This window comes from Leopardus geoffroyi, chromosome C1 (assembly GCF_018350155.1).
Source record: "Leopardus geoffroyi isolate Oge1 chromosome C1, O.geoffroyi_Oge1_pat1.0, whole genome shotgun sequence".
In the NCBI taxonomy this organism is placed as follows: Eukaryota; Metazoa; Chordata; class Mammalia; order Carnivora; family Felidae; genus Leopardus; species Leopardus geoffroyi.
This window is the reverse complement of record NC_059328.1, coordinates 41,595,769-41,610,622: the sequence shown is the minus strand read 5'-3', so window position 1 is coordinate 41,610,622 and position 14,854 is coordinate 41,595,769. Positions and strand designations below refer to the sequence as shown.

Below are 14,854 nucleotides of genomic sequence, written 5' to 3'. Positions count from 1 at the left end.
ACAAATCTGACTTGAGCAAATTTTTTAAAAAGCCAATTCAGACCTTCAGAATAAATCTTTAAAAAAAAAAAAAAGTTTATTTATCTTGAGAGAGACAGAGAGAGAGAGTGTGTGTGAGTAGGGGAAGGTCAGAGAGAAAGGGAGAGAGAATCCCAAGCAGGCACCACACTGTCAGCACAGAGCCCAATGCGGGGCTTGAACTCACTGTGAGATCATGACCTGAGTGGAAATCAAGAGTCAGAAGCTTAACCAACTGAGCCACCCAGGTGCTCGAAAATAAATCTTTTCTTAAGGTTAACAAACAAAATCCTGGAATATTTTATGTAAAATACAATTATTACTAAAGCTTCTAGCTCTATCACAAAGTTAACTACTTCATGTACAGAACTGTAATGGTAAAATTAGGATAGCTCCAATACAAATACACATTTCTTCATTCTCTTTCCCAACAGCAATCAAACACATCTTAAATGTTAATGGGGCTTTATGAGAATTAAAGAAATTATACAGGGGCACCTGGGTGGTTTAGTCAGTTGAGTCTCTGACTTCGGCTCAGGTCATGATCTTTTGGTTCGTAAGTTTGAGCCGCACATCGGGCTTACTGATGTCAGTGCAGAGCCTGTTTTGGATCATCTGTCCCCCTCTCTCTGACCCTCCCCCACTTGCACACTCCAAAAAATAAACATTAAAAAAAAAGAAAGTCACACAAATCTGTACCTGTACTATTTGGTGTTGGAGTCTGATGATGTCCCAAGGTAGCTAATACAGGTCCAACTGGTAGGGAAGATGGACGCTGCTCTGACTTACACAACTGAGCAGGTTCTAGAAGATTTAAACATATAAAATAAGTTAGAGAAAAAGCCAAATACAACTCTGTTAGCTGCAATTGTGTGCAATTCAAAATCATAAAGATCAGGAATTTATGAAACTGTCTTCTATTAAGTCAAATTCTATGCTACTCCTTCATGACCTTCAATCCCCTTTAAACTCAATGAGGATAGGCTACTCAGTACTAAGACATTAGGCAAGATATCAAGAGACTAGTCAAGGTAGGCCAATACCTCAGTAAAAATGCTCTGTAAAACTAGCAAATGGTTCTAATGATAAGGTCTTTCTAAGCATCAAACCACATAAAATCACTTAAAAATGGGGCACAGTACTTCCTCTTTAGCCCCACAAGATACTTAAACTCATTCTCTTAAGGAGTCAAATTCACAGGGGTGCCTGGGTGGCTCAGTTAAGCGTCTGGCTCTTGATTTTGGTTCAGGTCATGATCTCACAGTTTGTGAGTTCGAGCCCTGCATCAGGCTCTGTGCTAATAAGCATGGAGCCTGCTTGGGGTTCTCTCCCCTCTCCTCTTTCTGCCCCTCCTTGCTCACGCGTCCACTCTCTCTCAAAAAAAAAAAAAAAAAATAAACATTAAAAAAAATTCACAAAAGGATTTCACATACTTGGAAGTATTTTTAAAGGAATTTTTTTTTCATTATAATTTCTGACTTAACTGAATCATTGAAAACACAAAAGTGTTGGATGCCACAAAAGGTAAGAGGAGGAATTGTTATACATTGGGTGTTGCTCCTAAGCCTTTTTTTGCCAGTTCAAAAAAAAATTACTATTTTTTACTCTATACTTAAAAATTCATGTCTATATAATCAGTAGGCATCACAAATTTCACTCTTCCCTTCTATTACCATAGAATCCACCATGAAGAAGAAACCATTTGTATTCTTCATAGCTATAAAGAATACCCCCAAAATGCAAATTGGTGCAGCCGCTCTGGAAAGTAGTGTGGAGGTTCCTCAGAAAATTAAAAATAGACCTACCCTATGACCCAGCAATAGCACTGCTAGGAATTTATCCAAGGGATACAGGAGTACTGATGCATAGGGGCACTTGTACCCCAATGTTTATAGCAGCACTCTCAATAATAGCCAAATTATGGAAAGAGCCTAAATGTCCATCAACTGATGAATGGATAAAGAAATTGTGGTTTATATACACAATGGAATACTACGTGGCAATGAGAAAAAATGAAATATGGCCTTTTGTAGCAACGTGGATGGAACTGGAGAGTGTGATGCTAAGTGAAATAAGCCATCAGAGAAAGACAGATACCATATGGTTTCACTCTTATGTGGATCCTGAGAAACTTAACAGAAACCCATGGGGGAAGGGAAGGAAAAAAAAAAAGAGGTTAGAGTGGGAGAGAGCCAAAGCATAAGAGACTGTTAAAAACTGAGAACAAACTGAGGGTTGATGGGGGGTGGGAGGGGGGGAGGGTGGGTGATGGGTATTGAGGAGGGCACCTTTTGGGATGAGCACTGGGTGTTGTACGGAAACCAATTTGACAATAAATTTCATATATTAAAAAAAATAATAAAAATAAATAAATAAAAAATAAAAAATAAAAAGAATACCCCCAAATAGAAAGTTCCTGGATTACCTTCAAGTATATATCAAGGTATAGTAAGCTTTCTTTGGTAGCATGAATCCTGAGTCATAGGATTCTGTCCCACCAGCTAACCCAAGTCTTAGTAATCATGTTTTTCTTCTTTCTTTGAAAGCCCTTTCACTGTATTAAAAAAGCCCAATATTGGGGTGCCTGGGTGGCTCAGTCAGTTAAGTGTCCAACTCTGGGTCAGTCATGATCTCAGTTTGTGGGTTTGAGCCCTGTGTCGAGTTCTGGGCTGACAGTTCACAGCCTGAAGCCTGTTTCAGATTCTGCATCTCCTTCTCTCTCTCTGCCCTCCCCTGCCTGTGCCCTCCCTCTCTCTCAAAAATAAAATAAAAGAAACATTTTTAAAAGCCCAATACTGAGAAGACCTGGGTAGTGCCTCCAGGCCACACTGAGCCGGCTTTAGGCACTCTGCACGCTGGGTCTCCTCCTCTTCCTGTGGTGGTTAGCTATGGCGGCTGTGAAGACCCTGAACCCCAAGGCCGAGGTAGCCAGAGCCCAGGCGGTGCTGGCGGTCAACATCAGTGCGGCCCGGGGACTGCAGGATGTGCTGAGGACCAACTTGGGGCCTAAAGGCACCATGAAGATGCTTGTTTCTGGTGCTGAAGATATCAAGCTTACTAAAGATGGCAATGTGCTGCTTCATGAAATGCAAATTCAACACCCAACAGCCTCCTTAATAGCCAAAGTAGCAACAGCCCAGGATGACATAACTGGTGATGGTACCACTTCCAATGTCCTAATCATTGGAGAACTACTGAAACAGGCGGATCTCTACATTTCTGAAGGTCTTCATCCCAGAATAATAACAGAAGGATTGGAAGCTGCAAAGGAAAAGGCACTTCAGTTTTTGGAACAAGTCAAAGTAAGCAAAGAAATGGACAGAGAAACACTTATAGATGTGGCCAGAACATCTCTACGTACTAAAGTGCATGCTGAACTTGCTGATGTCTTAACAGAGGCTGTGATGGATTCCATTTTGGCCATTAAAAAACAAGATGAACCTATTGACCTCTTCATGGTTCAGATTATGGAGATAAAACATAAATCTGAAACTGATAGAAGCTTAATCAGAGGTCTTGTTTTAGACCATGGGGCGCGGCATCCTGATATGGAAAAAAAAAAAAAAAAAGAGTAGAAGATTCATACATCCTCACATGCAATGCGTCATCAGAATATGAAAAAACAGAAGTGAATTCAGGCTTTTTTTTTTTTTTTACAAGAGTGCAGAAGAGAGAGAGAAGCTTGTAAAAGCTGAAAGAAAATTCATTGAAGATAGAGTTAAAAAAATAATAGAACTGAAAAAGAAATTCTGTGGTGATTCAGATAAAGGATTCGTGGTTATTAATCAAAAGGGAATTGACCACTTTTCCTTAGATGCTCTTGCAAAAGAAGGCATAGTAGCTCTGCGGAGGGCTAAAAGGAGAAATATGGAAAGGCTGACTCTTGCTTGTGGTGGAGTAGCTCTAAATTCTTTTGATGACCTAAATCCTGATTGTTTGGGACATGCAGGACTTGTCTATGAAATACACATTGGGAGAAGAGAAATTCACCTTTATTGAGAAATGTTAACAACCCTTGCTCTGTCACATTATTGGTCAAAGGACCAAATAAGCACACACTCACTCAAATCAAACATGCAATAAGAGATGGCTTGAGGGCTGTTAAAAATGCTATTGATGATGGCTGTGTAGTTCCAGGTGCTGGTGCAGTGGAAGTGGCAATGGCAGAAGCCTTGATTAAATATAAGCCCAGTGTAAAGGGCAGGGCCCAGCTTGGAGTGCAAGCATTTGCTGATGTATTGCTCATTATTCCCAAGGTTCTTGCTCAGAATTCTGGTTTTGACCTTCAAGAAACACTAAAGTTCAAGCGGAACATTCAGAATCAGGTCAACTTGTAGGTGTGGACTTGAACACAGGTGAGCCAGTGGTAGCTGCTGAAGTAGGCATATGGGATAACTATTGTGTAAAGAAACAGCTTCTTCACTCCTGCACTGTGATTGCTACCAACATTCTCCTGGTTGATGAGATCATGCGAGCAGGAATGTCTTCTCTAAAAGGTTGAATTGAAGCTTCCCTTGTGTCATTTGTATCATGAAGACTACAGAGTGATCCTAAGAATGTAGCTATGGAATTTTCCTCCAAGCTTCAAATGATTTTCAAAAGCATTTTCCTTTCCCATACGAAAAAGAGAACACTGACACTCAAATTTTGAAGTTCTGAAATTATTATTACATTATTTATTTAAATTTCACTGCAGTGTACACCATTAAGCAGGCTGTTTTCACCCAATGAACAGGATGTTTTGCTTTAGCTTCCATGATCTAAAGGTACCATGTTAGACAAGTATGTTACCTACCTTGTTATTAAATGTTCCTTGAAAAGCAAAAAAAACAAAGCCCAATACCAAAATATATCTTTTTCTATTTCATTTTCTGTTATACCATTTCTTTGATTCCTTTTACTTATCAAAAAACCAAAAATGAGCCCTTCAAAATTACCATGACAGTCGTACAAATTAAGTTTTTTCTAATCAATGAATCTGTGAAATGTCTTTCTAAATATCATACCTGGAGGTAAGACAGTCTGAGTAGGCATTGTGTTGATCACAGGTTCCAAGGGACTAGGTTGATATATTGCATCCACAGGATTAATAGTACTCTGAGATAAAGAAACACAGTACAGTTATTTTTAATTAAATGCTTTCCCAGTGCTGACCCTCCCAAATGTATGAAATGCCCACATTTCTGACAGCAAAGTCCTGAGGGTAGCTATATAGATACGCTGATCAAAATGCAAGGAAGAAATGAAACACTTTTACAATACAGAAGAATTTCCTAAAAAAACAAAAATGTAGTAAGGAAGGAAAATGACAGTCTCTGTCATATAGATAGGTAAAGCTAAAATGGAAAAACTTGCATAGAGTTGTAAAAAGGTGTGGGAAAATTTCAGGAAGCTACAGCAATAACTTCTCAATTCACTTCAGTGCTTCTCACTTAATTCTCAGTTCACCACAAATACTGCTTCTCTATCAAAGATAGAGAAACTCTCTCTTGCTTTGGTATTAATAAACACTAAACTGTATTAATAAACACTATATAAATAAAAACTATAACTATGTATAATTATATATATAAATATATATAACTATGTAACTATATAACTATATAGTTATATACATATAAATATATATAACTATATACATAACTATATATAGAACTATATATATATAGTTATATATATACACACACACACACACATATATATATATAAACTACGACTTGCAAATTTATTTGTACCACTAGGATTTTATCTTTCCATCTCATACTATTGCCACCTTCTAATACTGTGTACACGCAGTATAAGCATCTAATTTTACAGTCATTAAAAGCAAAGAGATGTAGGGGCGCCTGGGTGGCGCAGTCGGTTAAGCGTCCGACTTCAGCCAGGTCACGATCTCGCGGTCCGGGAGTTCGAGCCCCGCGTCAGGCTCTGGGCTGATGGCTCAGAGCCTGGAGCCTGTTTCCGATTCTGTGTCTCCCTCTCTCTCTGCCCCTCCCCCGTTCATGCTCTGTCTCTCTCTGTCCCAAAAATAAATAAATGTTGAAAAAAAAAATTTAAAAAAAAAAAAGCAAAGAGATGTATATTCTAATTGGGGGATGCAGGGAAGAAGCCTTCCTTTTTGAAGATTAGAAGAAAAAAAATAAACGTAGTTATAATTTTAGAGGGAAAAAAAAGTCTAGGTGTTTCTAATTTCAAGCCAAGAAATTATTCTGCCAGCAGGATGGTATTTTAAAAACCAGACTCCATAGTTTACTGATGCTTTTTTATTTGGAGGAGGTGGGTGGTATTAAAATAAGGTCTTTGTCAGAGTTAAATCTGATCTCTCATTTAGAAAGCACATCAGACAAAACCCAAGAAATAAAATTTTCAGTTCTTTAGCTTTCCTCGATCCAGAAAACTAAATTTTAAATGTATATTAGGGCTTATAACAGAAAATATCAAAATAGAAGAGAAATACTTTACTGATGAATGAGCTCCAATAGTATTCATAAAAATTTAGAAGCCCCTAGCAATAACTGAGATAATGGGACAGTTTTTATTGCATTCTCATTTAATGTCTAAGTTCAAAAAATTTTTTTCTTAAACTACCTCTCTGCATAAATTTTAAAAGCACTAAGTCAGATCTCTTAAATCAACTGATTTGAACATAAGAATTCTGAAGCTTGTCACTACAATAGCTTACCTAACATAAATATTCTAACGGAAAAATAAAGGACACTTAGAGAAGAGACCCTGAAAACAGTCATTAATAATAAAACCCCACTAAAATGAAGTACAGAAGGTTTTGAAGCACTGGGAAAAGCAGAGAAACAGACTAAGAATTTTAATTCTTTAGAATCTTTCCTCTACCAAGAATTTGGCAAGTCTCTTATCTGCTGTGGTCCACACCTTTCCAGTCTGTAAAATGAAGAAATGGCTGGATTTTACGTTCTATAGGGGCTTTCTGCTTATTACTTTGTGATTCTATTTTCAGATACTGGACCAGGACATAATAACAAGTGTCTCAACAAGTCCTGGAGCTGTTCTTAGAATAAATTCCATTTTTACCCAGTGGTTTTCTCCAAAGAACTCCAAGTGGTTTAAAGTCAAAATCTTGCCATTAATACTGTGATCCATGGGAAGCAGAATATGTCACCTCCTTATTATCCTCATCTTTTATATAAGAAAAATTACTGAAGCAACTAAGAAATAACTTTGGGAAAAAGGACCAGCAGAATTCTATCTTTTGAATGTAATCTGTTTTCCAGGTGAAATGTTCTAAAGATTAGGCTAGTCAACCAAAGAAGATACTTTTAGACTTTTTTTGCATGGATATTAAAGGTACCACATATCTTTTGTTGCTTGTTGTTATAGAAAATTATAGAAACTCTAATTCTATAGAAATTATAGAAATTCTGGGGCGCCTGGGTGGCGCAGTCGGTTAAGCGTCCGACTTCAGCCAGGTCACGATCTCACGGTCCGTGAGTTCGAGCCCCGCGCCGGGCTCTGGGCTGATGGCTCAGAGCCTGGAGCCTGTTTCCGATTCTGTGTCTCCCTCTCTCTCTGCCCCTCCCCCGTTCATGCTCTGTCTCTCTCTGTCCCAAAAATAAATAAACGTTGAAAAAAAAAAAAAAAAAAGAAATTATAGAAATTTTAAAGCAGAGCTTTAGAAGTGCAAACAAACAATAATCCTCAGCTCTAATCTGTTATAACATTTATAGAATTCATGCAATGTTATAGATTATATATAAATGTATATATGTATAGTGAACATTTATTGATTCTGTGCTCATTCAGTACCTTACAACAATGTTCTGAGGTAGATCTAGCCACTTTTCTTTATATATGAGAAAACTAAGGTTCAAAGGTTGAGTAACATGCCTACTAAGGTCAAGTTAGTGAGTAGGAAGGCCAGGTTCTAGCTGTATGGGTCCAAGATCTAAACTATGAACATTTCCTTTATCTTTTTTTTTTTTTTCTTCTTTCTTTCAACGTTTTTTTTTATTTATTTTTGGGACAGAGAGAGACAGAGCATGAACGGGGGAGGGGCAGAGAGAGAGGGAGACACAGAATCGGAAACAGGCTCCAGGCTCTGAGCCTTCAGCCCAGAGCCCGACGCGGGGCTCGAACTCACGGACCGCGAGATCGTGACCTGGCTGAAGTCGGACGCTCAACCGACTGCGCCACCCAGGTGCCCCTCCTTTATCTTTTAAAAATAAAAACTCTTAGGGAAAAATGTTATAGTCCTTGATCAAATGATTCAGATATGTTTGTTTTCTACAGGTTTAGATTTTCTTTAAGTATAAATTTTCTAGATGTTTTCAATTGTAAATGACCAAACATTTTGGGTATGCTTTATAAAACTCAGCCAACTTTTTTTTAACATAATAAAAAAATAACTAATAATAACAACATAAATAGTCATTTTCTATGAGGCTTACAATCTTAAGTGATATCTCAGGAAGAGATACTACATTACATTGTATTTATATGACATATTCGTATTAAATCACCATGCCTCGAACTCTGAACTCACACTGTGAAGAGAGATAAAAATTCCAATGCCTTTAATTCATATTTTAAAAATGCTTCTCTTATCTCTGCCTTAAGAAACATGCAAACAACAGATTTTTAAACTTTTTTCATTTTAAAACAAATATAAAGTTAACACGCTTATCCTTTCAAGTATAATCATGAGATGGTTTTGAAGATTTTGAAGAGTTTCCAGATCTCTCAGACAAGCTGGCATTTGTAAAGTCTCAAAACAAAAAAAAAGAGGCTGCCTTCTGCTTTAGAAGCACAGTCTAAATAGAAGTCACTCATTTATCATAAAAATAGGGTGGCTCCAACTATAAATCTTCAAACTCGAACTTTTATTTCCAGATGGGAAATACCAACAATAAAATTTTCTTTTCTTTTTAAAGTAGAAGTTGAATCTAAGCGAAGAGTAAAAAGCCAAGGGGGAGGAAAGAATAAGAAAATGGCTACAAGTGAAAGAATTCATGGTGCAATTTGTTCTAATAAAGATGCAATATATACTGCAATAGCAAAATCTAAAAATAAAATGGAAACCAATAAACATATTGAAATAGATTAAGATATGTTTCAATATTGTATCCTTCCCCTTCTGCTTTCATTGGAGAAAAAAGTTTGATAGTAGCATTGTGAGTTATGCCTTAGTCATAAAAGCTGCATTTTCACACCATGATTAACCCTTCATGTTAACACATGCAAAGTGATTCGATCTGAATCAATACTTAGAAAAATTTTAACATTTCCCCTCCAAATGATTGCTGAAAGATGGCCAACTTTAGAAGCTTAAAGAAAATTGCAAGAGTCAACAACAAAAAGCAGTGAGTAGGTAAAAGAGGAATGTGTGTTGAAAAATGAGTAGAAGTTCAGGCTTCTCCTGACATGACTGGTTATAATGCTCTGCAGAAGTAAAGGGAAACAAAAAGATTAGATTAAACTTACTATAATTCCATCTGCGTGCTTCTCCGCATTACACTGGTCCTTAAGGAGAAATGTTAAAAATATTAACTTCATTCTTTTAAGTAACTCCTTCTGTACTTTCTTCCCTATTAAGAAAGCTTATTTTACTATAGGTAAGTAACAATGTTAGACTATCTCTTGGCTTCTACTAAAATTGTAATTCTATTTGTACACTGCTAACCAAACACAATTCTATCACTAGCTATAAAACAAACACCACCAACAATTATTTTTTCTCTACAGGTATTTAATTAAGTTCATTATAGAAATAACTTATGGAACTGTGTACTCATATTGGTACCAACTATTAAAAGCAGATACACTAATTTAGGATGGAAGACCCTGAATATTTCTGGGTTTAATTTTATAGTATGTTATGATAACTACCCACAACCCTTAAACTCTCACTGCAATTTAAAGAGATGACAATCATATACCCTTAAAAACTTGGGACAAACACAATTTCCTATATCTGGCTGTGGGCCCAGAATTACACTTTTCTAAATAGATGGTCTGATTTTTGTTTCAGTAAATATAATCACTGTATCCATGGAATCACATAGGAGCGAATGCCTGGCAAATATTTCCCGTTTATTATTTCACTTATTCCACCAACAACTCTATAAGGTAGGTGCTATTATTATTCCCATTGGACATATGAGAAAATTGAGACAGAAGGTGGGCAGCCAGGATTCCACAGTCCAGTTTCGGAACTCATGTTCTTAATTAACTAATACGCTATTTTGCCTTGCTTCTCCAAGCACATACTTTAGGAAGGTGGTGGAAAGTTACCAACACATATTCATTTCTGTAATTATAATCCACCTATTTGCATTATATAGATAATATGTTTAATTTTAAATAAAACTGTTTAATGTTTCAACTCCATAGTATGAGGATATTTAAGTTTGAATAGAAACCAGTATCTGGTCTTGGTTTTAAACGTAATGTCCACGTTCTATCTCACGTACCTATAACTTTTTCTTTACTGAGTTTACTCAGAAATCTTCATATTGAAGTGTCAACCAAGAGCACTTTGAAGATTTGGGAATAAGTTAACACTAACATAGCAGGCCTGTCTGCCTGCAAAGCTGGCCTCTGACCATTCTATCTGATAAGGGTGGCTCACTGTACCTAAACTGTATAAGCAAACAATTTGTATGTGCTGACAACCTGTTTTCCTTCTCTAAGTCTGGAATCTTGATAAGTGCTATGTAGAAAGTGCTTACTTGACAAAGCTCCAAGGTGTTGAGTCTTTAATGAGCTTCCCTGGTAGACATTTTACACATGTTGTCACAATTTGTTACTGGAGGAATTAAGCACATTCTATGCAAGTCTACTGGGAGAAGACAGACAGAAGCTTGTGCCCGGTTTTCTCTGGATTTTGCCCCATGTGCCTTTTCCCTTTGCTGATTTTGCTTTGGATCCTTTGCTCTAATAAACTGTACCTATGAATATCCATCATGTCCTGTGAGTCCTCCAAGCAAATCATCAAACCTAGAGGTGCTTGTGAGAACTTCTAGCACAGTGTGTATCTTTCACATATCCTTGAGAATATCTGGCATTTTGTTATCTATGTAATTCATATTGGGGTTTTCCCCATTTGAAAAATTAACTATATATTTAGAATATCCAAAGTTTCAGTAATTCTTAATGAAGATAGTTGAAAATAAATTATTGGGAATTCTAGAGAAAGAAATTAGAAAGTTTCTTGCTCAGATGACATTTTGATTTAATTATGGCTTTCCCCTATTAATTTCTAAATATTGGTTTTTCCACAGGATTTCTTAGAAAGGAATATTATACACATGTGATAGATTAAATTTTCCAGAAATGGCCCCAACAAGAGGTAGTGTTCACGTCCCTTACACTAAAACCTAGGTGGGCCTTTGTGACAGTCTCTACCAGTAATTACAGCAGAAATGACTGTATGTGATTTCTAACGTTAGTTCATAGATATGTCACAAACTTTCTTTCTCCTTGTTTTCTAGGAGAAAACAACCAACCCAACCAACCACCATACTGTGAGAAAACCCAAGCAGCTGTAAAGAGGACTCTATGGAGAAGAATCTAGGCCCCCAGCCCAACTTTGCAGTGTGTGAGTGAGCCATCTTAAAAGTAGATCCTCTAGCCGCCCCCAAATTATCACAGGTGACACTGCATGAAATATGAACAAGTCATGAGGTCTACCCAAACTGCAAATTTGTGAGCAAAATTTAAATCACTACTGCTATTTTAAGACACTCCAGTTTAGACTGCTCTGTTATGCAGTGATTGATTACTGAAATACTATGTTATATATACACACGTATGTTATCTAAAAAAACCACTTTTAATTCTGGTGTAATTTAAAATAAATTTCAATATCTGACAAACTCCCCCCCGCCCATTAATAATGAATGATACCTACAGGGAATTTTAATTTTTTTTAAAGGGTGTATTTTTTTTTTTTTAACGTTTATTTATTTTTGGGACAGAGAGAGACAGAGCATGAACAGGGGAGGGGCAGAGAGAGAGGGAGACACAGAATCTGAAACAGGCTCCAAGCTCTGAGCTGTCAGCACAGAGCCCGACGCGGGGCTCGAACTCACAGACCGTGAGATCATGACCTGAGCCAAAGTCAGATGCTTAACCGACCAAGCCACCCAGGCGCCCCAAAGAGTGTATTTTTAAGAAAGAGAGGCGGGGGAGTGGGTGGGAGGGAGGGGCAGAGAGAGAGGGAGACACAGAATCTGAAGCAGGCTCCAGGCTCTGAGCTGTCAGCACAGAGCCGGATGCGGGACTTAAACACACAAACCATGAGATCATGACCTGAGCCGAAGTCAGACGCTTAACCAACTAACTGAGCCAGCCACCAGGCACCTCATCTACAGGGTATTTTAAATCAGGGTTTATTATTCTTGTTATTGTTGTGGTTTGTCTTTTAAGGCAGAGTCAAAGCTAGATGAACCCATAGACTATTAAATGCTTTCCTATTAATCCATTCTCATCATGTACTTTAGGAATTTTGTTCTACTACTTAAAATTAAAGCTATATTGATCCCCCTTCCCCATTTTTCTTTTTAAAAACGATTCTGTTTTTAAGTATACCACAAATGGCTTTTAATTAGGATCAGTTAAAGCTAAACTTCAAGTATTACTGAACTGGAGATTTAATTGAATTCAATATGAACTATGCTAATGAAACAAAGAAAGGGTCTAATGCTACTTCCCACTTAAATTATACCATACGTTTATCTGGTTCTAAGTCCCTCATTCCTTAATGCAAAGGCTATTCTCTTCTCTGAACATACCAGCATGACTGAGATCTGGAAATATGATAATGAACAAAAACATCAGCACAACATAACCTGGATTTCTGATTTCTGACAACTGTAGACTCCAGTATTTTTAAAACCATACCTACCAATAAAATACATGAAATATATCCCCATCTCTCTAATAAGGCAGTATAGTCTAGTAAAAGCTCTCATAATTATGGACCAATACACTTATTATGTGAAACAAAAAATAAACATCTTTTGATGACAGAAAATTTCTAATTCAAGTTTGATGAGATTCAACAAATGAGGCTGGGACAACTGGATATCCACATGCAGAAAAATGAATTTAGACCCCTACCTCACCACAAAGATGAACTCAAAGTGGATCACAAAACTATAAAACTCTAAGAACAAAACACAGGAATAAACCTTTGTGATCTAGGATTAGGCAATGACTTTCTCAGGTAAGCCACCAAAGGCACAACCAATAGAAGAGAGATAAATTGGACTTCATCAAAAATAAAAATATGCATGCTTCTCAGGATGCTATCAAGAAAGAGAAAAGACAACCCACAAACTTGAAGAAAAATTTGCAAATCATAGATAAGGATTTGTATTTAGAACATATAAATCACTCCCAAACTCAATGAGATTTTAAACAAAACAACTAAAAAATGGGCAAAGAATTTGAATAGACATTTTCCCAAAGATCTATGAAATGGCTAACAAGCACATGAAAAGATCATGAACATCACTATTTCTTAGGGAAATGCAAATGAAAACCCTGAGATGCCACTAAGAATGGCTAGACAATCACAGGAGTGATCTCATCATATTCAGAGGTTCCATGAATCCATTATTATTTTTTAAAGTATAGTTGACACACAATGTTACATTAGTTTCAGGTGTACAACACAGTAATTCTATGTAATTCTATGATTCTGTATGTTACGCTATGCTTATCATAAGTGCAGCTACCATTTGTCAACATACTATTACAGTATCATTGAGTATATTCCCTGTGCTGTACCTTTTATCCCTATAACTTACTCATTCCATAACTGAAAGCCTGTACCTCCCACTCTTCTTCACTCATTCTGCACCACCCCCACACCTCCTTCTCTGGCAACCACCAGCTGTTCTCTGCGTTTATGGGTCTGTTTCTGTTTGTTCATTTGTTTTGTTTTTTCAGATTCCATATTTAAATGAAATCATACGGTATTTACATTTACAGTTAACCATAAGACAGAAGCATTACGCAGGTGGGCCTGATCTGATCTCATGAGCCATTAAAACCAGAGAGCTTTCCCTGGCTGGTTGCAGAAGAGAGATAAGGTCAGAAATGTGAACCATGAGAGGATATGATATGCCACTGCTGGCTCTGAAGACAGAGGAAGACTGTGCAAGGATGAGACAGAGGCCTTTAGTTGCTGACAATGAGTTCTAGCCAACAACTAGCAAGGAAATGGGGACCTCAGTCCTACAACAAGGACCTGAATAAGCCTAGAAGTGGATTCTTTCCCAGACCGTCTAAATAGTTCAACCTGTCCAGACCTTGATTTGGGCCTTAAGCATACAGTCCAGCCCAGTCACCTTAGAGTCATCTACAGAACTGTGAGCTAATAAATGACTGCTGTTTTAAGCCACTTTAAAAAAAAAAAAAAAAAAAAAAAAGGACAATCACAAATATTGGTTGAGGATGTGGAGAAAATGGAATTCTAACATACTGATTGTGAGTGGGACTGTAAAATGGTGTAGCTGCTTTGAAAAGTAGTTCAGCAGTTTCTAAAAAAGTTATTACCATATAACCCTACTAATGCCACTTCTAGGTATACAGTTAAAATAAATGAAACATATCCACACAAAATGTAGACATTTACTGCATTATTCACAGTAGCCAAAAAAAAGGGAAACAACCCAAATATTAATTGCTGAATAGACAAAATGTGGTATATCTATTCAATGGAATGTTATTCAGAAATGAAAAGGAATTAAGTCCTGATATATGTGACAATATGAGCCTTGAAAACATTATGCTAAATAAGCCAGTCACAAAAGACCACATACTGTATAATCCTAATTATATGAAATGTCCAGAATAG

The 14,854-nt window shown here is 37.0% G+C and overlaps 1 protein-coding gene and 1 pseudogene across 14 annotated transcripts in view; one reads left to right on the top strand and one right to left on the bottom strand.

The window, feature by feature from the left end:
• The window catches only part of OSBPL9 (oxysterol binding protein like 9), a 195,014-nt gene that overhangs the window by 26,536 nt on the left and 153,624 nt on the right, over positions 1–14,854 (bottom strand). For 7 of the 14 annotated variants that reach the window (XM_045477349.1, XM_045477351.1, XM_045477362.1 and 4 more), the window contains 3 exons: positions 9,472–9,510; positions 5,025–5,115; positions 718–822 (listed from right to left, as the gene is read on the bottom strand). In XM_045477349.1, the coding sequence (XP_045333305.1) occupies positions 718–822; positions 5,025–5,115; positions 9,472–9,510 (235 nt within the window). The remainder of the gene's footprint in view (positions 1–717; positions 823–5,024; positions 5,116–9,471; positions 9,511–14,854) is intronic. The other 7 variants (XM_045477350.1, XM_045477354.1, XM_045477361.1 and 4 more) reach the window with 3 other exon arrangements.
• LOC123597881 lies at positions 2,892–4,644 on the top strand (annotated as a pseudogene).